Source organism: Lates calcarifer, linkage group LG2 (assembly GCF_001640805.2).
Source record: "Lates calcarifer isolate ASB-BC8 linkage group LG2, TLL_Latcal_v3, whole genome shotgun sequence".
In the NCBI taxonomy this organism is placed as follows: domain Eukaryota; kingdom Metazoa; phylum Chordata; class Actinopteri; family Centropomidae; genus Lates; species Lates calcarifer.
The window spans coordinates 23,166,405-23,192,029 of NC_066834.1; the positions used below are offsets into that span (position 1 = coordinate 23,166,405).

Here is a 25,625-nt window from a genome sequence, read left to right on the forward strand (position 1 = left end):
TTTGTGACTGCATTTAATCCCTTGGCATCATTCTGTCTGATGCTATCAGAAGTTTTCATCACATGCCCTGCCCTTTATTCGTCCTGCATTATGTCAACAGGAAAGCAAAAAAGATGATGTCATGTTTTTGGAGTGGCTCCCACACGTAACTCAATAAATGATTGCCATTATTTCCTCAGACATGGCCAAACATCCTTTGGCTAATGATGAAGGTGCATGAAATGGTAAGGTGGGAGAAGTTTTAAGGTGTGAATTCTGCTAAAACCTCACTGGGGGCAAAGACAGAAATGACTTCTGTCATCTATAGCTGCTGAGGAGAATGTAAGATGCAGCAGTTGAAGTGTTTTATCACATTTGCGGACTTTGGCCTCAAACCTCGAGCCACTCAGCTTCAGTATGCGGACCACAGTCAAATGGGCACTGGCCTTCATCCCTCCCATTTAGGTGATTCATATGTTTTTTTTAGTGAGGGTTACTTACTTATTCTTAGGTTTGGGCTGTGTTAGCAGTGACTGTATCTGAGGTGGGTTTGGCACATAACGCTATGATTACTGATGGCTGCGTTTCCATGCAACAAGGTGTGAGATGGTAATGACGCTGTGGCTGCAACGCATAATTTGCAGAGAGTTTTGGGGTCTCTGGGGCCGAGAGGATGTTGCTTATCAGAATGGATGAATTTTAATTAAACTTGCGAGTGAAATGTGTATATTTTTTTGTGGCACGAAAACAAACCAGGACAATGTTTGTATTGGATTTTTCCCCCCCTGCTTGAATTCACAGAAGCAAAACATTTGAGGAACCCATAATTATGCTGTGGCAGAAAAAACTCCTAGTTATTTTCCCCAAAACAGATGGAGAGGGGATATTGAAGAAGGCGGATTTAACACACAGTAGCTGCTATGAAACACATCCGTTTGGTACTTAACTTCCTTTGCTATTATTGCCTAATCCATGTATAGTGCAGATGATCTGTGCAGGAATATACCTGCCAGCATTTTTCTGTCACTAAGCAGCTTACAAATTATCCCTTATGAACTTTCTAGCATTTAACACTTGGAAACTTATCAAGACATTGTGTTTTTTAAAAATGTATAACTCTGTTAAATGACACTTGACCTCAATCGGTTCTGTCAAAATGTTGGTGCTTTCCCAGCTGAAGTGAAATCCCGGAGGTTGGAAGGGATATATAGATTCTGCTTGCTTCCCTGAGGCTTGGCAGGTGTGTGTGTATTTGTGTTTGTGTGTGTGCGTGTGTGGCACTCTCATGGGTGGCCTGCATATGCAGTTTGCTTCTGGGAAGTGTGCTCTCTCTGTGGCAAAGATGGACAGTGGTTGCTCTCAGGAAAGGTGGCGAGGTGGAGGCACAGAGCGGCGGGCATGAGGCTCGGTCCACCTCCAGTCTGCCCCGCCCGGCTCCATCCACCAGATGAGTGATGAGCTTGTTTATAATGAGGCCAAATCCCTTCCTGTTGCATATGACTCATAGGGTGTAGTGCCATGTCATGTATGTATTTACATGCCTACTTAGGTGTATGCATAAGCGTTTCCTTGTTTGTGCACTGGTTTTTAACCTTAAAAACTCTTTGCTCAGATGTTTCAGAAGTTACAGAACATGCACTGCCCCTCTCCTCTGCTCACTGATTGGCAGGACTACACCGTCAGGAGCCTCAACAGATAAAAAGTCAATTTTCTAACAGCTGGCCCAAACCCCTGCACTCACACCCCCTCATTAGATCCAATGTCCAAGAGGACAGATGGCTCAGATGGGAGTTTAGTTCCTTTCAAAGGCAAGATCTTTACTTTTGAAGCAGCGTCCTGCTAGATGAAGCAAACATTTCAAGGAAACAAATATCCCCCCAAGGCACTATAGACACGGACTGTTGCTCCTCTCCCTAAAGGTTTGAGCTATATTTCTGGGTCTCGGGACATCCACCTAATTGCCATCCACTGCACAAAATGCTCAGCAAAAGAGCAAGACTACAATTAGCCGTGGCTCACTGCCAGCTCGGCATAAATCTGCCAAATTGTTTCTCTTAAGAAAGTTGAGCAGTTGTGGTCCTCTTTCCTCTACTTTTGAAATGTAGGCCTGTCACTAGGCTATCATATAATTAGGCAGACCAGCAGTAGCAGAGAGTGTGCTGTAAGGCTAAAAACCGAGGCATTGTGGTGGTGTGCTGAGGCACACAGAGGTGGGGTGTTATTTGTGCATTTCTCTCTTTATCTCCTGACCTGCCTTGGGTGTGTATATCAATCGGTCCTGTCCTAGACCACAGCAGTATCTGTCATGCACCTCTCCCGACACCTACCTGTGTTGTAGTGTTCAACAGAGCAGCAAAATGAATTCCCCTCTTGATATGTCACTTTTTCCCCCTCTCCCAACATCTCACCTTTCCTTTTTTTCCCTCTTCCTGCAGTTCATTATCCTCGAAGATTATGCGGACCCTTTCGATGCTGAGCAGGCTGGTGGCACACAGACCACCACAGAAAAAGTGACGACTGAGAATGACGGCTACATGGAGCCATATGAGGCACAGAAGATGATGGCAGGTAGATCAACACTTTCAATCCTCTCTTTGGTTCCTGGTTCCTGGTTTTCTCTATCCACCCTCACACCTTCAGTAATTGCAGGTTAAGTTATAAGTAAGGGATTTGTGCTTTGTGCTATGACTTCATATAGTTAGTCTTAGTAGAGTCCTAATTAATATGCAGTGTGATTTGGCCCTATGTTTCCAAGCTGGGAATTAATGAAGAGGCTCACAGGGCCTAATGTGAATTTACATGACAGGTGCAGCAGAGCAGAAATGACCTGTGTGTCATGAAAGATGTCAAAACGTTCTCAAAAGCGACCTCCAGAAATCATACCAGCCTATAAGTGATTAAAACACACCTTAGAGGTATAGGACCAATAAAAGGAGAGGTGCTTTTTAAATATTTATTCTGCTGAACTGTGTGCACGTGGATACAGTCACTTGCTGGGATTTCCAGGAAGGCAGTTTTTTGTGTGTGTTTTGTTTTTTTGGAGACAACAATAGCTGTGTGCTAACATAAGAATTCAGCCCAACCACATTCTCCACACAGCTTTGTCAGAGTACATATTCATTCTGTGGCTAAATGAGCACAGCAATGACAAAGAACAAAGAATGTGCAGAGAGGGAAGAGGAATGATAAAAAATGTGGAGAAAACAAAACATGTGCCAGCTGTTTTCCTCTCTCTCTTCCTCTCTTGAAAAGAATGTCTCCGAAAAACGTTCGTATGAATGTCAGACCTCAAATGGATGTTTCTGGAACTTGGATGACTACAAGAAATCGCTATTTAGACCTTGATATACTGACATTGTCACATCATCTACCGTATAACAGTACCTCTCACCCTCCTTCACATAGTATATTCTTATAAACGCACATACACATACTTGTTCCCAGTGCTCCCACAAAGACAGGACATGAATGTCTCTGTCCCTCCTCAGCAATTTCCTTTTAATGGGCCTCCAGACAATCTCTTGTTTTCATCTGTCTTACTGGTTTGACCTCTGGCCCAGTCATTGCCTCAGCTGAGTACAAAATCTGAAGATTTATCAGCTCTCTCAGGTGGAGGAGGCTGTAAAGAAAAAAATCTGAACAAGCCTTTTTGCAGTATCACTTGAATCTTGAGGTTATTCCAGGTTTTTCTGTGCCTCTTTAAATTTAACTCAACACAGCTCCGCATTTGGGTGTATTGACAAACCAAACTATGCTGGCAGCAATACTTTATTTGATCTGATGAAGTCTTCAGTTTTTTGGGTTTTTTTTTTCTGGTTGCTCTTGTCTTTGAAACCTGATGTAGTGTTGTTTTCTGGCTCTCTGCTTTTATCCATCATATCTATTGATTACCAGATCTTGTTTTGTTTTCTGCTGTTTTGACTGAGCTGGCAGGGCGTTGTTTTTAATAGAGCTGTTAGTGGATTTCTTTAGCTCTGCTGTCATCCATTTAATATTCGTAATAACCCATGGATTTATTCCCTAATGATGGATGGATGGTTTCACAAGCACTATGACTATGGGTAAGATTGTAATCTTAATTATGATTATAGCCTTCATAATAATCAAGGCATGGCTAAATGCATTTGTGTAAGACTATTTTTTTGTATAATTTGAATGCTTTGTGAAAAATTGTAATCGTGAGAGACTGAACCAAATTAGTAGTATGTTGCTGATTTTCTTTACACAGGGTAGAAACTCTGAGCATATCTGCCGTTTATCAGCAATACCTGGCTCCAAATTCACACAGTTGGACACACTGATGCTGCTGAGGTCAGCTCCACGTTGTGCAGTTGTGGGTTAAATGCTTTGCTCAAGGGTGCCTCAAAAATGTAATGAGGGTCAGGTGCTGCTCTTTGGCTTTCTCTCACTGTGCAAGGCCGGATTCTCCAGAGTAATCGCTGCATCTCTCATTCTGACAGTGCCTTGGTGTGCATTGGTCAGGCAGAACTGCATGCTCAGAATTTAGTTGGCAAAAAAAGTAGAGAGAGGAACTGTAGCAAAGAAAGCATCTAACCACTGGTGAAGCTAGAGGCTTGCATCTCCCTCTCTGTCTCATTCTGTCATTACTGCTTTCTCTCGTCTCTTTTCACTTTCACTCCCCAGGCGACACAGTTTTTCTTTCTTTTTTTTTTTGTAACTCGATGACCTGCACTGTTAACAATGCTTGAGTTTTCCTCAGCTCTCAGACTCTTGGCTGAAGATAGAGCTGAAGCTCCAACAGCCTCCCTCCCTTCTCAGCTCTTGCTTTCGCAGATGGGTGCAGATGGACACCAAACCCCAAACATGCCAACAAATCAGAAACTTTACTATTTATGGCTGTCAAAGCAAGTTTTTAATTTACCGCCAGCCAAATTTATATCAGCTATGAAACGCTTAGTCTACCTCCTCATAAATGAACTTTAACTGCCTCAACTTATAAAATTTAATGTGTGTAAAGAAGAGTTTCTTATAAAAAGTGTTTCCAGTTAAATCTATGATGTATACAGAAAATAGATCTGACTTTTTTAGTGTCTCTTCACAGACTACCTTTAGGTTTCAAGTTTCAACACACGATTACCTTTGAGGTGCCGTCAGGTGGAATATCACTTAAAAGACATACACAGACAGAGACACACACACACACACACAAGCATGTTTTTGCTGTGCCAAGGTTTTCTTTTTTAAATATCCCAATCAATCACGCTAATAAAATACTCAGTATCCGCTGATACTGATATTTATGATTTCCTACATAAGCGGCCTTGATATTAACCTTGCACATCAACAAAATTCAGCTCCTATTTCCATGTTTCCTGACTCATGCAGAAGCACTTCCATGTCATAAACTCTTGGAACTGGGCACCTCAGATTAGTATCTGTAGCGCTGTGTGTTGCGCAATCACTTGTGGTTTTGCACTGCACTTAGAAGAGATTTGGTGATGATGAGACAGTATCTGCTTTGTGAAGCAATAGTGTGACTAAGCTTTTCCGCAAATGATCCCATGAATTGACAAGTCTCCATAACAATCTAATTTGCATAAGGTGAGAATGGTAACTCCACAGAGAAAAATGAGGAAACATTTCTAGTTTTATTTCGGAAGCTGCAGTGATGGAGCGTATATGATTCAGAGCCTTTATTAAGTCTCGCTTTATTAGCTCCGAAATCTGCAGCTGTTAGTGCTCTCCAGTAGATTCAGTTTTTCTGACATCTTGAGACTAATAATCTTATGTGTGAGAAGATTTTTCCCAGTAAAAACCATCAGACACTGGATGTTCAGGATAGCAAATGAGCTGAAGGTAAAATTACTGGTGTTAAGAGATTAGCAAAACATGTTTACGTGCTGTTGCTCTTGCAGGTTAACTTAAAACCTTAAGGTCAGTTAGCTCAGTGTGTACAATGATTTTGCATTTGATGCAAGTACTTTCTGTACAAGCATGTGACATCATTGCCAACAGAAAGTATGAGGTCAGTCTCATATACTGATTAGAAAAGGCTTGTCACATGCCACCCCTCTCTCCCTTGCATTTTGAATTTTATGAGCCATTGCAACCTCATGAGTTAAACAACCTGATTGATTATTAAGCTTCACTGTGTTTTTACTGCAAGCTGTGTGATCTAAACATCAGTGGAGAAGCATTCATTGTAGCGATGAGGGAGCAAAAAGGCTTTTGTTGCGCAGGAAAAACCACAGGCCATAAACAGCCAATCAGATGTTTGGACGTGTGATTTCAAGACACTGATGTGATTCTTTTCTGAACTTTATTTTGCTTGGAAACATGCAAAATATCTCCTTTGAGTCTTTCAGGGTTTCTAATTCTATACAACATTATTGTTGACAAGAGAGGAAATGAATTTTAAGTACACCTGCTATGTGTCCCAAGTTGCACCTCCTCCATTGTTTTTCATTCCTGCAACTTCAGTTTGAAAGCATAAAGACTAAAATGAGATTGTTGCGTAGATGCAAGAATCCTAAGGCTCCGTCCACACTGGGTTAGAACAGACCGACAAATTTGCATGTTGCTTAACTGTATGTTGAAATAAATCACAAGATGACATGTTTTTAAAGTTAAATTATGTAGAAACCGGATGTGCTATTTTGAAGACACAATTATAATTCCTTGATTACACAACATTCACACCTTAAACACACAAACACACATTCAACCACATAGTGGGAGGTGTGGCGTGTAAGGCCTGAGGCAAAAAGTGCCACAGCCGTTTACATAACAGAGTGTGCGCTCCTGCTGTGGGTGTATGTGTTTGTTGGCACGCACGCCATCATGCATGTGTGCGTGGCTATGTGTGTGAGCTGAATTGGCTGGCGCTCGTGCCTGTATGTGTGCGTGTGTTTGCTCTGTGTGCTCCGTATCTCTCTCTCTCTCTCTCCCAAGAGCCATCCTTAGTGAGGTTGAGCCGGCTGATTTATGGGCCTGCTGGAGGGGCATGTCACGACTTCCTTAACCTGAAAAGCCAGCCCCACCCCCCTCCTCCTGTAAGCTGCTCCACACTGGCTGCTGGTCGAGGCTTACTGCACCACCTGCAGTTATGTGAAGACATGTGCATAGCCACTCTGTCTTTACAACGTTTCCTGCGCGTGTGTTTCCAGAGTGCCTCAAATGTTTGTCATGTCTACACGCGTCAGCCATTGCATGTGCTATCTTTGTACCCGTGTGTGTGTCTGTGTGTGTGCATGAGCCTGAGAAAGAACATTTTTCTCCCCTCATTGTCAGCTGGTGTTCTGGCATGTTGAGTTATTGTACTGAAGGTGTGTATCTTGTACTGTAGACGAGTGTATATGTATTTTTAAGTGCAAGGTCATGACAGATGTCACACTCGCACATCCTTCTTTCTGCATCCCTTTCACACATGTAAATACATACAGATATGTTCACAGTGACCCCAACACACACACACACACACACACACACACACACACACACACACCTCCTCAGCTGTCAGTATGGCCATTCCCTGCATACCTCAGCACTAGCAGCAGCACCTAATCACAGGAGGAGCTGTTAGAAACAAAGCTGGAATCAACTTTTGCGATGTTACTTTATCTGCTCCACTTGACTCTGTTCCGCTCATACATTGTTGTAGCTGTTGAGACTTGTTACACTGACAAGTACAAGGGGCTGGGCTAGCACTGCAGAGCAGCCTGCGTCAAGCCATTTCTCAATGAACACACACTCTTCCCTACACTCCTCAGTCAGTCAGTCAGTCAGTCAGGCAGGCAGACAACCATGTGAGAGTTTTCCCACAGTGCAAAGGAGGCATGTTGTACAAACAACTTCTCCCGAACAAATACACTCCAGTCCAGTCCACTTGCCAGTCCTCAAGCTATAGCAGCGCTACCGCACCTTAAGTGTATGTTGAGGTGTGTGTGTGTGTGTGTGTGTGTGGTGGGGTATCAGACAAAAATAACCCCTCTAGTGTGAAATACTTAATGCCAGTGGTGAATTTATTACACACTGTGTCAAAGTTGTAACCTCGGTTTCTCCTCATCCCATCTCTCAGGTCATGCTCACTCATTTAGCAGCAGGAGGGTTGTGCAACAGAGCCAGAATGCCCAGAGGGGGAAAAAACCTTGATGTTTTCCATAATGGTTGACTCACAGTAGATGGGTGTTCGCTGTTTCTCTTTCTCTCTCTCTCTCTGTCTGAGAAATGTGCTGGGAAATGTCTCTCGGCACTGGCACCTCCTGCACCGCACTCCCAATGATGTTGAGACAAGCATCCAGTGCCAAGGAGATGAGTCATTAGCAATGAAGTTGATTATTTCAATTACTCATGATAGTGTGGCACTAAGCCCCCTGTTGGCTCTACAGAATAAATGCCAGGGATATTACCAGTTTGGCAATGGCCTGAGCGGGTGAGGGAACACATTTAGAGGTGGGGATGCTGTGAGAGAGATGATCTAGGCAGATGAACACAGAGAAATGAAAGGGAGAGTAGTAAAATAAGAATAAAAGAGAACTGAACATGAGGACTGGAGAGAAGCTAACTGAGACAGAAACAGGAAAGGAAAGGAGTGACAGGAGGGAGACCTAGAGGCAGAGTCAGTGGGAACAAATTCATATTACAGCACCTGTGGGTTACTTTGTGGGGACAGTTAAAGAGAAAAGAAAGGAAGCCTGGTGCGCTGAATGGTTTCCATCTCTCTCTCACTCGCTCACAAGAGTGAAAACTCACCCCAGGCAATGGCAGGTACATGTGGCAGCACATTTCCTGGCCTGCAACCCTGCTTTTATTGCCCCGAGCTGTAACTTGAGGAACATCCGGAGCATGTACCGACAGTGGCACCTTCCCAAAAATCTTTTTTTTTTCTTTATTTTTTTCAGAACGTCTAGAAATCTGTGCTTATTAGTATGGAAATTTTGGTTTAGTGTGTTGTAATAATAGAGTACAATATTGCACTCATGCACTCATCTCTGGTTTTGTTTTGTTTTCAATCACATCTTCCTCTGTGCATTTGAAGGGTTGCTTAAGAATTACCTCAGCAGCACATTAATGCATTACTGCAGCTGATTATAGGCAGCTATAAATAAGCATGGACAGCAAGGCCAGTAGCTGGAAACTGGACGGGGAAGTGAATAATTAACACCCTCCTCCCTCCTCTCACACCTCACAACAACCACTGTTGAAGGATATTTTGGCCATGCAGTCAGCTCACAGCTGCTCTTTTTACCAGCTCAAATGATTCCTAACTGTAATCTTTAATATATGACAACACCTTTTATAATCTTTTTTTTTCTTTATTTTCTTGAAAGACAAGACTAAACATGGATCTGGTTCCTATACAGTGACGAATATGAAGCTGATAAGTCTGGGAAAAATTTGAGTAGAATAAATTAATGAGAGAAAAAACAAGCAAAAAAGCTGTGAGGGTTAATAATAAATTCATGGAGTCAACAAGTTGTGACAGACAGTTGTGAGTTCATCTCACACGATGTGGGAGAAGTTTCCATACACGAGTCACCGTGTTTAGCAGGAAATGTTTTTTAAAGGTCATCGAGTGAACTGACACACAGAGCATTTGAGTGGCTGAGTTCATCCTCCACACTAACACTCTACTCCAGTCATCCATAACTGGAGATCACATCTAAAATACATTAAACCATAAAACTAAAGTTATTATTTAGTAGCTTGAGGACAAATAGTGGAAAGCTGAGAGGTGCTAAATGACTAGCAGTTATGCATACGATAGCCTCACAGTATCTATTATTGGTTTGGTCTACATTCAAGATTTGTTAATACAGGCTTTGTGAGTGATGATGATTTTTGTTTCCTCAGCTGAGTGATGACATGGCTCAAGAATAGTTTAAGTACATTCGGGTTTTGCTGCAGGGTGAGGTAAGTTATGGCCACAAAGGCTCAGCAGTAACCTCTGTAAATAATGACACAGGACACCCTGCAACACAGCAGATTATTAATGATCATAGTATCTTAAAAAAGTAAGAAAGTTTGTTTTCCCTATACTTAACTAAGCCTCCTTTTAGGTACAAAAACATGGCCTCAAGTTCCCAACCAAGTCGCATAGCTACAAAAATCTTATTTGTTAGATTTTCTCTTCAACATAGGGTGTTTACTTATTTAAAAGAAAACTGCAGTTTCCCACCCTGCTCTCTGACTACTTATTACATCTGCGCCCCATTCAGTGGTTGCCAGATTTTGTCAGAAACGAGCTACCCTACTTATGTCACATCTACATGATCCCATGAGAAATGACTGACAGTTATTACACACTGATCTGACAGGGTGGCACTGAGTGAGGAAAAACCCAGTGCTCCACAGTGCCAGAACTGGTGTCAGGTGGTCTTTTTTTTCCTTCCTCTGCTCCTTCTTGGATTGGTGCTATTGTTGGAGCCATATTATTTTAACTTTTAAAAATGGTCTTGTCAAGAAAAATGCATTATGTAATGAGTAACCTTGAGTGAACCTGAACTTTCAGAGTGGAGCTGCAGCTTAATCTTAGCTAGCTGGTTGGACAACATAATTTTAACGAAGGATAATTTATTTTGAAAATTAGGTGTGATAATGTTTCATGAACTCAGTTAAAACTACAGTTACTCAGTTTCATGATAAAATATAAATATTCTCCTCCATAAGTTAGTTGCAGTTGTATATTCCCTTCCAGTTCCTTAGTCAGATGAGTTCCTCTGCTCCCTCCATTACATCAGTGTGATTCTATTGTTGAGCCTTGACCTGAAACAAATATTAGAGCATAATACAAAAACTTTATCTTTGAAATTTGAAGCCAATATCACTGCTAAATAATTAGCTTGAAACAACAGACACCCACTTTGTAAATGAGCACAGTTTGACCATGACCTTGTTTTCCTTGGTTGTTACCAATGACTCAGCAGCAAATCTCACCTCATTAATTGTTTCTGTAGGAGGAACTGAGAACCAGTCAAGAAGTTTCAAAGAACTGATGAAAAGAGCTGTAATTTTTATGTGAAGAATGAAGTTGTAACTGTAACTTTATTGGGTGTAACTGTGTTGTGTAGCAAAAAACAGCACACATACTCAGCAGAACATTTCCTGGTTTAACTGATGTTTTAAAAATAGTTTTGTGTGTTTCCCTCACTTTGACAGTGACATACAGTCCAGATGGTTATGGCTATAGTTGTGTGTGTGTGTGTGTGTTTGTGTATGTGTATGTGCGTTTGGCCCACTAGATAATGGCCAGCATCCACTGTGGTGTGGAGGGTCATTTGGGGAAACTGGAGAGCGGAAGGTGTGGGAGGTGGGAGGAGAAGGGAAGAGCAGGAAGAGTGACGACTTATTGATGAAATGAGAAATCTGGAGCTCCAGTCTGATAACCTCCCTCCCCCTCACTTAGCGATGAATGTCACCCAGCACTGGAGCTCAGACAACTCACACACGGCTTTGTGCATGGCTTTGGTGCCAGACAGTTGTCAATACATTTGACATTTCCACTAGATATTGACACACGCAGCGCTGTTGTGAGCAATTCATTATGTTACCTGTTGTTGTTATGAACAGTTGATGTTTCGCAAAATTTAATGCATCTTGAAGAAACACTTAAGTGTGCAGTCATGTAAAGCTGTTGTCATTACACCCGCTACACTATATTACCTATGATATGCTTTGTAATATATATTTATGTATATATATTTTCCTTCTAATGGCAAAACACAGCAACACCATAACTGCAAAAGATAGAAAATCCTATTGTGCTATACCACTGAGGGTTTGTAAAAGATGACAAACATCATAGCAGCAATTGTTTCAGTAATTTCTCAAGCAAAAATGCCAAATATTCCCAGGTCCCTACTTCTCCAATGTTAGCATTTGCTACTTTCCTCTGTCTTTTATAATTGCTAATTTGATAAATTTGGGTTTTGGACTGTTGGTTGGACAAGATAAAACATTTGAGGACATTGCCTTCCTTATAGATTAACTGTTTAACTGATTAATTGAGAAAATAATCTGGAGATTGATAAATAACCTGCTGCTTTTGATTAAAGCATGATCAAGCAACTCTAATTCACCCAACATCACAGGAGTCCAAAGCTTGTAACAGCTGTTTGATGGAGCCAAGCAGGTTGGTGTAATGGAAATTAAGGCGGTGTGATGCTGCTGTTCCACTGTGGAAAAACACTGTATAGACACTCCTATCAGAACTACTGCATACGCTTTCTCCAAGGCTGGCAGTGGAGCCAAATTTGGTGCTTCCCCAGGCAAAATGACTAGTTTTCAGCCAAAAGAGAGACCCGCATTTGGCATTCACAGGTTGTAACTCGTAGAGAGCTGTCATACATTTTTGTTTTCCTCCCTGTTTTACCTTCATTTCATCAGCATTGACTGATTTATTTATTGTTCTTTCCTTCTACCACATATCCTTACACCACAGCTTACCTCCCCCATGTGGGGTGAGCGTCATTAAATAGAAAGACCTCGAGCTGCAGAGAGCGTCCTTGCATTCGAACATATTCAGCAGCAGTTGGACAAATGTGACAGTTTCTCTCCCATTGGTTCTACGGTGAGAATACTTTGCGTTTTGCATTTTTAACAGACTAGCGTGGTACGCACAGACACACACACACACACACACGGACACAAGCAAAACTGAGAGGAAGTGGTGTTTACTGGCTAGAGCATTCCTGCTGGCCTCTGATATCCCACTGTGCCAGGCTGTGCCAGGCCAAGGATGGATAGGATGACAGTCCCACTATCCATCCGTTACAGCTGAGTGGGTGGAGGGGGGGGCGGGGTGTTGGAGTCCGGGGGGGGCCTCGACTGGGCAGCCACTCTGGCACAGGTTGGAGGTGCTGAAGTCATTCATTTTAAAGGTAAGATTAATGACACCATTAATCCATGTCTGGGCCACTGCAGAGGAGGACAGGGCAGAATTCATACTCACTGGCTACCTGGGGCCTGCAGCACACATGCATGAGATCTGTTAATACACACATGCATGCACAGATAGAGGCACACACAGACACACTTTCCTCTGGGTCATTTGATGTGTCAAGTATCCATTTACCCTGAAGTGGTGATGGAACTTCAGGTCGCAGTTTGCATCTTTGTTGCAGGCAGTTACTTGATGGGGGGGTTATTGGTCTGATTTTACCAGCTGGCAAGAAAGAGAGGGACCAGAGAAAGAGAGAGGATGACGGACTTAGTGAATTAGTAATAGACAGGGAGATGGCTGGCACCAATCTGACTGCAGACCTGCGTATTTTGCGGTGGCTGCAGTCACACTGGAAAGGAAACCAGGCCTGTTGACACTCTGGTGCGACAGAGAGCTTTTTAGGTGTGTGAGTGTGTGCGAGTGGGCGGCTAGCACTCTGCAGCTGTTGAAGGACACGACAGGAACAGATGGGCACCCAAAAAAAAAGGCAGACACAGGAACACCAGATAAACACTCACAGGGACACAAATGCACAATGTGCTGAAACCAGTACCAAGCATATCAGAGTACACTGGGTTGTGTGGGAGTGTGTGAGAATAAGACACGCATGCACAGAAACATGCTTTATTGAATTAGTTGTCCAGGCGATATGCAGACCAAAGCCCCCCCAAAAAAATCTTCCCCTCTGAGTAAACGCTGTACAGACTCTGATCTGATATGGCTGAAAGCCGAGCTTAGAGCCACTGTTTGAGTAGACCTTCTCTGTAACCTTAGGTTTTTGGGAAATACTCATCTGCAGTTTAAGCACATCAGGATCAATACCCTCGAATTCACCTTGTCCTTGTGTTGTTTGATGAGACTTTTCTATCATAACCCAGAACTAATATCCTCTTTCACACAGAGGACTGTTTTGGACTCTTTGTGTGTGTCTGAAAGAGAGATGAAAGGAAAGAAAGAGACTGACGAAAGGCACTGTGAAACATGCAGAAGGACAAAATCAGAGAATGGGTGTATATGAGCGTGTGCATGTTGCACTCCACCAACTGTTTGTGTTAAGACTATGGTAGGGCTTCTTAGATCCATATTATTGTGGTTGCTCTGTGTTCAAGCCTTCCTATGAGTTCCAATGTCTCAGATTAGAAATTAAAACAAAAACAACCTCAATATTTTAGATTTATTCCATTTAACTGTTGTAGCAATAATGTGTTTGCCAATATAAAAAATATGAAATTATGCCATTTGCCAGAAAAAAATATTCTCTACAGTATTGCTACTGTGTTGTGAAATGTTGGTAGGTGAAACAGGTAATGTCTGTTCCTCTGTCTGTGTGAACTATAGAGCACAGTCCGAGGAGACTATAGCCTGCAACTGCTATTGCAGTGTGAGTAATGTAGCTGGGAAAGTCTTTTGACAACAGGGTTAGATGAGGAGGGTTTTGAAGAGCGAGTGCGCCGTGATGAAGCCGTCATCTTAAGCCAGCACTGCATCTCTCCACAGAGCTTGTCTGTGTTTTCCTCTCTCCATCTCTCGTATGTAGCCTCTTCACATTTTCCTGTCTTTTGCTACCTGTTTTGTTGTGTTTCCCTTTTCTTTTTTTGTCTTTACCATATCTCCATTTGCCATTTTTTTTGCCTCCCTTTATCTGTCTACTTCCTCCTGTCTCGATCTCTCTTCTGTACATTGACTTTCCTTTAGTCCAGTTCTGCTTTCTATGTCTCATTTTCTGCATCTGTCTTTTCCACCGTGTATTTTCGGTCCTCTCTATCAGTCTAGCCAGGAGGCAGTTGTCTGGGACATTCCTGTTTTCCCTGTGATAGACTATATGGACTAAGCTCTTTTATAGGAGTCTTGTTGTCTTGTAAAATAACCCGGGGGTCTTTTTTTTTCTCTCTGGGAGCCAATTTATTGGTGACATTTATTCAGGAATGACCTTCTCTTGGTTTGTCTTCCAGAGACACACACCGTTATCTTTCCTCACAGGGTAATCCTGCCATTATTGTAGCCTGATTTAAGCATTTACCCTTTCCTTTTTTACTGTCTGTATACTTCTCTGCCGTGAACAATGAACACGTGTACTGTATATGTATTAATGCTGTATCACCCAACTGTAATGTGGACAGTGCATCTGCTTGAACATACTGTCCTCTTTCACAGTTATAAAGGAATACCATGCTTAAACTTGTGGTGACTAATTAATTAAAATAGTGAGCTAGCACCATAAAGGCACAAGGGAGATTATAACCTTATCAGAGCATGTCAAGTGTGTGTTCCAAGATTCGAGATCCAATTAGGCAGATGGATGGTTGTAGCATAACACACTCTCCTGTGCATACATTCCGATCCAAGTGGCGTATTTTAAGCCTGACGGTGAGCCAGTCCAGATGTCTTTGGAAGACTCCACCACCAAAAGACAAGAATGTAAAGTCATTAAAATTAATAACTTTGAAACAGGCATTTAAAGAGTATAGAAACGAGTCTTCAGATGACCTGTGTGTATTGTTAGTCCAGCGCTCTTGGCTAATCACTGTTGCTTCGATGAATATAAAACGGATATTCCTCACATAGGTAATCTGCGACCTTTTCCCCTCATTACTTATTCCATCAAGAGGATAATTACTCATTGGAAAGGCTGATATTTTTCCTTGCAGGGAAAATACAGATGTGTATATCTTTAATTTGGCTCCTACCATCTCTCTCTCTCTTTATCTCTCTATCTCTCCCTTCGCCTCCTACCCCACTGTCTTTGTTTGCATCACATCTTATCAATCACGGAGTGCGATCGCCGGTGCAGTGAGGTGAGGAGCTGGGCCTGCCTGGGGCCCGGCTGGTGGGTTCGGGTTGTAATAGGTTGGTGCAGCCTGTTAATTTGATACGGTCTGTGGCCGAGGAGCCTCATTAGGGACAGCAGCTCACAGAGGGAGGCTAGGCTCTCCATCACCACCGGGATACCAGTGGCAAGAGCAAAATGGGATGGAGGCAAGGGGAGAGGAGGGAGATGGAGGAGGAGGGGAGAAAGACAGATAATTTGGAGAGTGGATAGAAGTGAAGGAGAGAAGACTGCAGTCCTGTTAGCATCAGAGCAGTATGGGTCAGTGGAGAAGGGAATGAGGACAGACAGAGGAAAAGTAGAGTAGGCTTTCAGTGCTGTTTTTTTTCCCCCCCAGAATAGTTTACCTACCTTTTTAGGCTAGCATAAATCTTTGTGATATGAAAGTCAGAAACTATATCCAAGGCCGTCATTTATCCACTGTTTGTGTTTTCAACTGCATCGCCGATAAGGAGAGCGAGTGTGGAAGATTGAGAATTTGTGACAGCGAAAGAGCGAAAGAAGCAGCTCAGGAATGCTATCACCAGTCGACCAGAATGGGTAAGAAGACAGAGGTGCAGGAGAAAAAAAAAGAATGGAGAAACAAATAAGAGGACAGAGGGAGCAGAGAAGCAGAGAATGAGATAGTTGAGTGAGAGAGGCTCATTTCCATTCAACCATTGCGTTTTCTCGCCTGCTGTGTGCATCAGTGTGGTCTCACTCTCTGCAGCACTGAGGGAGATGAGATGCAGCCACGGACAGAGTGAATTATTAATGTAAAGATCTCCTTCTCCACCGAATCCAATAAGTTGCCTATGATTTGGCTGTCAGAGAGATTGGTTGCTTGGATAAGGGAAACTCCTGGATCACGTGGCGCCATGAGTTCTCCTCCCTGGGTAATTGACTCGTGCGCAGTATTGACTTTCTGGTCATGGTGATTAAGGGAGCCTGGGCCAGACTGGAGCCCAGAGTCTGGCTCCTGGGGGTGGGTCACTGGACCTCACAGCAAGCCTTTCCTGGGTGACCTTTGTGCAGATCGCAGAGCCGTGGTTAACCCCCAGCTCAGTGATCTGGAAATACTGATCGCTGTATTGATGTGAAACAGTGGATGCTGAGAGCTACTGAAGGGCTGGCTGGACTGTTTTTCCCTTTCATTTTTTTTTTCCTCCTTTGCTGTCTTGCTATGTCTTTCTCTCACATTTTCAGTCTGCATCTGGCTTTCACAGGAAATCCAGGCTTCAAAAATAATTGGCTGATTTCAAAGACATGTCTCTAAAATTTGGGTAGTTTGATATGTTCCTGCCCACAAATTTTTTTGCAGCTTGACTGATTTCCTTCTGGCAAGTCATAAGGCACCCTTTTTATAGGCTATTTCACACTTTTATTCCCACTCATTGTGTGTATTTACTCAGCTGTGGAGGGGTGATACATATGTTTTCCAATGAATGTAGAGCAACCAATGAAAAACAAACTGTTACTTTCTATTTAACTCACAGTTGGCTCAGATGTAAATGCCGGAGTAAATGGAAGATGTGATAAAAGTTGATGGAAACTGATTTTTGTAATAAACAATGATGTTGGTGATGTTCACATACACCACAGGTGTGAAACAGCAGTGAAATGCAGTATCAAAATTACAAAAGAGTTCCTACACCTGTAATCTCATCACACCGTCTTTATATATTATTGCCATAGCACTGTTTGATAGAAATACACTGATTTTGTTTGTCACCCCTCGAGAGATTTGATTAAAACTTGTGCAACATGTGGAAGGAGACATACTGTCTCCGATTATATCTATATCTACCTCTCCTATTTCTTTGTATAGCCTATCTACTGTTTAGGAGATGAGTCATGGCTTAAGTAACATGGTTGCTGGTCTGAACTCAAAGCAGCAGGGGAGAGTGATGAGAGACAGCTAAATAGACCAAAAATATGGGAGGGAAAAAATCAAGAAAAGAAACTGAGTGAAAGTGTGAACGAATCTAAGAGAAATCCAGCAGGAGAGTGACCTCTGTTCATGTGGAACTTCAGGGGATCACCGCAGGGGATGAAGCACAGGCTGGCTGACCTGGGGCTGGAGCTCTGTGGTGGACGGTTAGGCTTTTTGATTGCACTGGGTCATGCCTTCAGAATACAGAACCAACATTGATTTTTGCGGGGGGGTAGACAACCAAGGGGGAGATTTTGTATGTGTGCAGGTGGGTGTACACCTTGAGTTTTGCAACTACTGTTTTTCCTCTAGGCACCTGATAGCGAGACAATAGGAGACAGTTTGTCATCTTTGACCATTTTGAGAAAACGAGGTGGAGAAAGTTGTTCTGAAGCCTCTATTTTCCAGTGATAATGTTGCCTAGATGTGTTTTGAAATTCATGTTTTCTGAAACTCGTGCATTTTAAAGACTTACTGAGATGGTAGTCCTTGCTGAAGTTGTACTCTGTTGTTTTTGATCAGCTGACTGCTGCCTGCATTGTGTTTATGTAGTATTTAAGCATCAAAGGTCATTGTTGATGATGGAAAAAATAGTTTGACATAACAATTCCATGTCACAGTCCACTAGTTTAGGTGTTTGCAAAGCTTTTAACCATATCATGTACCTTGACAGGCAGATGGAGTTTTCTCATTTGAAGGTGGACCAGGACATGACGTGTTCATGCTCATTGTCCCATAACTAGTTTTTTGCACAGCTCTCAACTGACTGTGATACAGTTGAAAGCAGTGGAAAAGGCGAGTAGGTGGACCTTGAGTGTGGATAAAATACATACAGCTCAGTTATTATTTTGTGACACAGCCTCTGTACACTATTTTGGAAAGCTCTGCTGCTGCTTGAAAACCTTGAATCTTGCAAAAAAGAAAAATGAAATAAACTGAGAACTTAACTACACTTTGCAACTTTGTTGACTCCAAATGGCTGAGAAACAACTGGAAATGTCGTCATCCTTCAACATTGAGAGGCTCTGATCCAAGGTATCAGTAAACTTTCAAAGTGTGCCTATGTTTACTGGCCTGAGTGATCTGTGATACTTATTACTGATGGAGATCAAAAAGACAAGAAACCTGACTTGACACTCATACAGTTAACTCCACATCTTAAACTCTGGGAGTTCACTAAAGTCAGACAATCCTCAGTGCCAGGCTCCACTGGGAGTGGAAGAGTTAGACACATTGCTCATTTATTTTCCTCACCCGTGTTATTCATGCCAGTTCAGATATTTGAATTAGTGCTTGTGTCTGAAACAAACATAAGTTTCAACCACCAAACTTCCAGTGTGAGCTCATGTAATTGGTGGTTTGGATGTAAATGACATCAGTCCGGCATTCAACAAGTATGTGTTCTTGTGTCCGGCCAGACATGTCATCTGCGGTCTCTGAGGAAGAATGGCACCCTGTCACTTTACTGTAAGCTAGCCACTGAGCAAGCAAGGTTACACTCATATACACACTCAAATAATTCCTAACATTTCCTTTAACCTTCTTGGTGTCACTTGCTGCGAGTTACTGACACCCGCTGCTGAGTAATCAGATCCACACACACACACACAGTGCACAGAACATCTGAGTCACAGAAATCTTTGCATTTGTTTACGTGCTTAGAAACACTAATGGCTGTTATAATCTGTCATACTGGATTATTTCTCCCAGGAAATGTGAAGGTCAGCTCCCAGTGTGCAAACCTGGAATCAGGTAAAACGGTCAGAGCGGTTGCGATGTATTACGTCTGCCTGACATTTTTTATCTGACCCTGTAGCATCTTATTGTCTGAAAATAGCTTTCGATGACGCTACAAGGTGATGACAGCTCTTTGGACATTAATGTTATGTCCACCTACGCAGATGTTATTGTTGGCTTCCTGCTTTGTAATCAGAACCACACACTAGAGAGCTTGGACAATGGCTGGAAAGATTTTTAACTAAATTTATTATGTGAGTACCCTCCAATCCTCTGTTATTTTAAATGGCTTGTGTGGACAACACAGGCAAAGCCAGTGTTAGATAGTTGTAGTAAACACACAGATATACACATGCCATAATGCACCCTTTGAATTTAATTATTTGTATTCAAAATGAACCTTTAGTTTGCTAAAAGGAAAAAAAAAGTTTGGTATGTTTTTTTCTTCAATAGTGACACATCAGGTCTTGCTGCAACACACCCATATAAACAAACAAACAAAAAAAATCAAACACAGAATGTCCTGCATTAATGTCAAAGCATATTTGTCTTGAGTGCTGTCAGCCCGCATTATATTTGAACTTGTGCATGGCTCAGACACTGGTGGCCCTGACAAGCATACGTATAAAGCTTTTGGGGGTAAAGCAGTGCAAGTGAAGGGACTGGCAATAAACTGGCAATAAATGTCGTAAAATCTCAGCTGGTGACATTTCCGCTTTTCAGGCCTTACTGACAGCTACAGGAAATCCTCCGTCCTCTTAAGAGCGGCTTTACTTTGCACCGGTCACTGACTAGACCTCACTAGTCAGCTAGGACCGAGTAGACGCATCAAGCACAGCAACATGTGTGGTCAAAATGACATCCAGTACACAAGCATCAATTTGTATTGTACCCACATCAGTGTATTTTGGATAATGACTGAAGACAAGATGGCTGACAACATGTCTGCATTTCCATATACATACTGTCTGTTTTTTCACATAATGCAGGCACATCAGCGCCGCACTCTCAGTGATGAGTACCGACAACATATGAGCGTCTGTTTTTGGTTTGTCCCCTATGCACACAGAGGAAGGAAACCTCTCCTCAGTGCTGATCTCTGCAGGCTATTAATACATTATCAGGCCTCAGAGCTCATTAAGCCCAAGCAGATGTGGCAGACAAAGAGATGTGTTGCTTACGCAAGGCAGCAGGTGAATTACAGAGGCGAATGTTTTGTGTTGTATGATGGTGATGGTAGCACTAGTCTGTATGTCGCATCTTTGTCTGCGTGCATTACTGTGGGTGGTGTAGGTACTTATTATCTTCTGGGCAAATGTACTGCTGGTGGTTCTGATACTGCTGTTAGCCTTTGTGTAGGCAGCACAACCAACCTACACACAAACCCATATTCAGGAAAATGACGTATTTCTTCAATGTAATAATTATATAATAATAATGTTATAATCATTATATTTTTGTAGCTCACATTTACAGTCATTAAGTACCAAAATAACATTCACAAGTTATAGAGTTAAAAATACTATATTAAAGGTTTAAAGTTTTTAGAGTTAACACTATGAGGAAAAAGCAAAACAGGTTTTGAAAACTTAGATTTGAAATATTTGCAGCGTAATTTGTTTTTCATGATTTACAGCTTGTGGAAATTAAATGCATATCTTTCAGAGATTCAAAACACCTGTCTCAGATATTGTACTCATTGATTCAGATCTTCTCTTTTATATTTGCATGCTAGGATTTCTGGCAGTCTGCATCTGAGTGTAAACTAATGGACAATTAACCAAATGTTTATAGTGTCAATCTTAGTTACAGTACACTTTTCCCTACTGTCTGAGGGACAGGTGGAAACATAAAAAGGAATATATTAAAAAATCAGAGTAGAAAAATCAGAGAATCAGAGAGCTTTGTTGACTACCATAAGTGCAAAAGTGACAAGACTGTGTTAATATTTACAGTACACTGTCTCAGTTATCCTGGACAGTGTTGAAATATTATATGTTATATGGAATAATATGTAATATACCATGCATTTAAATTTTTAGTAAATCCTCTCAAGTACCACTTATAAATGGCAAAAGCAGCGTGTAATTTCTTTCTGATGAAAAATGGATTCTACCATAGAGTTCATTTGGAAGTGAGATTAAAGAGTAATTACATCATGACATTCAATGATTATGGCCTTGTGAATATAATCAATCACTTTGTTTACTCAGGACAATTCCAGCGCATATTTTACTTTCTTGTGCTGATTGTGTTGGTGATTGGAACCATGTTATTATTCATGTCGATACCAGAGTATCTCAGTGATCTGAGCATATATGCTTTTTATCACGCTATCGTTTCAATGAGATAAGCAACCCAGGTTAATTTGAAAACTATTAAGCTTTCCTTCAGAGCCTCTAAAGGTGATGCTTCAGTCTGAACCTCCTGACTTTTTGTATTCTGCCAGAGTGGAGTCATTCCCAGCAGAGTGAAAACATTCAAGGTCTGCCACTCTTAGAAACTGAAGAGTCAGTTGCAGAAGTGAATGATTAACTGACTGTGCTCAATTGCTCCATTATGTCCTTATGCTCTGTCTGTGTGCACCTGTCTTTGCACTCGCTGACAAACAAACCAGAGGCATCCATTACTCTTCACCCCCCTGTCTCAGAGTTGACCCTATACTGCCACGCGCAAGTCCGCAGATGTCTGGCTACATTGCTTCACCATGCTCCTCTCGGCTCCCCCCTCGGTGCTCCGTCAGCAGGCCCACATGTAACTGTCAGCAGGCCGCTAGCAGTGCATGCGGGCTGGGACGCCAAGCCCATCAACACCTCCCTGGGGTCCTCCGAGGCCACCCGCAAGCTAGCCGTGCCGGGTCAGGCCGAGCCAATCGTGGGGTTGAATGGAGGTGGACTATGTCCTGAGGAGAAAGACTGACGCAGAAGCAGAAGCAGAAGCTCTGCCCTGGTTAGAACATATGGTCTCCCCAGTTATCCTGGAGCCTGTTGGTCACCTCTGAATAGAACCCCTCATAAAAGCAGGCTTTGTCACTGTGTGCGCTGTAGTGAGGCTGTGTCTGTCCTTCTTCTTGGCAGAGCATGGCTGCTCAGCGGGCACTGGGACATGAGAATGAGCAGAGAACAGCTGGCCCATTCAGAGCAGACTGCTGCCCCGCAGGAAACCCTCTCTATACCCTCTCTGCCTAGCTCATCAGCACCCACAAACACACAGAGGAGACTTGGCCTGGTGTCTTCCTCTCCTTTTCACTGCCTTCGTCCCCTGGCTGCCTTCTCGGTTTGGATTTAGTAAACAGAATAAACGAGACAGATAAATCAGGCTGAAGTGAAAAACTTCAGTCAGAACGATTCTCCACAGTTTTCGACACCATAAACTAGATGGTGGATAATAATTTTCATGCAAGTACCTACTAACATTTTCTTTGTGATTTTCACCCATGGACATGGTCTCAACACTAATCAGAGAGCTTCTGAAAATCACTTAATGAGAGGGTGAAGTTGTGGACAATGCTTCTTGTATGTGTTGTTGTTAATTAGTCGGGCAGTGTGTTAGCTCAGATTCTCTTCTCAAAGTGTGAAGGAATGAAGCCGGCTAATGTGATTACACTGATCAAACGAGAAGAGAGACTGACAGCAAACTCCCTCTCATGTGGTTCTTGGAAAGACAATTAAAGCATTTGGCCAAGACAGTCTGACTTCCAGCCAATACTGCTTTCCCTCAGGTTGTGTGCGTGTGTGCTCGTGCAAGTGTTCAGGATACACATGCATATAATGTGTGTGGTGTATTCACTACTGTTTGCTGCTTCGATCTCGGCCGAGTTTCTACCATACCTGAGTACCCTCATATTCTCTCACAGCTGCGCCGGTGCATTGATGTATAATGCTCTGATGGATTCCCCTAGAAAGGAAACATACCTAGACTCCTTAGGGGTTATCTGGAGAGACCCTCTACAGCCTCTGCTTAGTAGCCAGTGCTCCTTCTGCATTAAGAGGCAGTATTCACCACAACAAAACACTTGAGCAATAAAGCCTCTGTACTTGGATTGCAGCAGGTGGGTCATTTCCTCACCAGAGAAACAAAGGCAGAGTGTGGAGTCTACAGGACCATCAGAATAACAATGGGCTCTTCTCATCCTGTGTTATTCTTTCACTCAGAGCAGACCACAAGCAATTACAGTACCAAAGCTATCTTGAAAAGCATCAAATAAACTTGATAGTGCTGGTCAGCGGTGTTAAGGGATGGATGGTGGTTATGCAAAACTCAAATGACTGAGCTGCTTGCTAAGCTATCCTAAACACTAATTTTAGTGTTTCAAAATGGCCTCTAGCACACACTGGGGCCATTTGCAGCTGAGTATGAGGTGGTCAGCAAGTCTACCAGCACGCTCCAAATCAGTAGAGCGTGGAATTCTGCTGGAAAATGGAGGACATTTTGGGTGGGGAACAAGTTACCACCTCAGAGAAGTCATCTTGCGGTCTTGAGGGTAATTGGCAGCAGGAGGTTGACAAGCAAATCAGTGCAGCGTCAGTGGCAATGCAAGAATTATACTTGATTGTCATGTAAGAAGAAGTTAAACCTGAAGGTGAAGCATTTGATTTACCTATGGTCATGAGCTTTATGTAGTGATATCAGATATAAGCCACCTTTCTTTGCAGTGTGGGTGGGCTAGAGAGAGTGTGGCAAAGTCAAACATCTCGAAGCAGCCAGGACATCTGATCACAAAGCTCCCTGGATGTATCCAAGGCACATGTCCAACCCCAGAATATTGTGGAGAGATTATAAAATCCATTTGGCCATTTAATTCCCTAGGAGGAGCTGCTGGAGTTGCCACCTAACCTTGAACCTGGATTATAAGAATGAGAAAATGGATTGATGAATGTATACCAAACATTTTCAATTCTGTGTCTCTTTTCTATTTAAGTTACCTCAGTATTTCAAAGTTTCTCATGCTACAGTTGTGTAAGCTAGAAAGTAGAAGGCATATGTTATGCCTTTGGTTCCTCATTTCCTTGTGACAGAGCTGCTCTGCCCCATGCGCATACATCCCAAGGCAAAATGTAGCAAGCTTTATCCTCATTACTTGAAAGATGCATTGAATTTTCACAGGCCTTTTCTTCTTGGAGTTTCTCCTCATCTTTAACTGGAAGTCCACTGGGATTGTTTGCTGTGAATATTACATTTATGCATGCAGGTACTGATTATGCGGGCTACTGCAGGGAAACAGTGAAGTGAGTCTTTGTATGCACTTCTCAAAGTGTGTCAACAGAGGGTGGGAGGAAGAGTGACGTGTTTATGTCTGTAAATGACTGATTCAAAAAAGGTTAGTCATGTCTCCTTACATTAGAGACATGTTCAATGATGTTAGCATTTTCACAGACAAGCCATCGAATGCCAGAACTTGTATTTTGGATGCATATAAATCTTAATCTGTGTTGTCACTTCTGAGCGGACATCTTTCCTATATCGCTGATCAGCAATTTCTTATAATTGCAGTTTCATCTTGAGTAATTGGACTCTTTGGGCTTCCTTGGAGCAGTGAAGAACCATGCAGAAAATCCAAGCCTGAGCAGCCCGCAGCCTTTCTCAGACAAGTCTGACCTAGTATTTCCAGCAGCGGCTGTGCACTCTGAGGATACAGACAGTGGCTGATTGGGGGGGTTTGGATAGAGGGTAGGGGGTTTATGCACAGCCACCGCAGCAGTTTTACTTTTCGGAAACCTTGCAGCTCGCCTTTGTTCCCCATTTCTCATTCTAGGTTCTCTCCTAGTCTCCTGCTCCCTGGGGAGTTTTGTTATCACCCTCTATATTTATCAAAGTTTCTCTGCAGCTCCAGCCAGCCCCCCCACCCCCCTCTTTTTTTCCATCTCTACTGGCTTTGTAACCCCCTCGATGGAAACCACAACTTCTGTAATGGATCTGTTGGGTACCCGGTGAGAGGCAGCGGGCCGCGTGACGTCAGGTGGGCTGACTGTGTGTTTACGAGAGCTTTGTGGAGGCGTGTGGCGACAGAATGGCCGTGTCTGTGAAGCAAGCATGTGAATGGAGACGGAAGCGCCCTGCTTCCCTCCCACCCACACTCTCCATATCCTGACAAAGGAAAGCCACTCACTGGGTCAGATGGTGCCAGACACTTTTGAGGATTGCCGCTCCTCCTGCGCTCCTTTCATTCCTCCCCGTCTCTCTTCCCACTTTTCACTCTCTGTCTCTCTCTCTTCTCTCTGCCACTTAGCCTCAGTGTTTGGAAGAGGATTGCATAAGAGCTGGACTGC

The 25,625-nt window shown here is 42.8% G+C and overlaps 1 protein-coding gene across 6 annotated transcripts in view; it reads left to right on the forward strand.

Moving 5' to 3' along the window:
* Positions 1-25,625, forward strand: part of zgc:158464 (uncharacterized protein LOC791139 homolog) — a 95,648-nt gene that overhangs the window by 14,185 nt on the left and 55,838 nt on the right. For all 6 annotated transcript variants that reach the window (XM_018666787.2, XM_018666785.2, XM_018666786.2 and 3 more), the window contains exon 2: positions 2,415-2,547. In XM_018666787.2, coding sequence (XP_018522303.1) covers positions 2,415-2,547 — 133 coding nt within the window. The remainder of the gene's footprint in view (positions 1-2,414; positions 2,548-25,625) is intronic.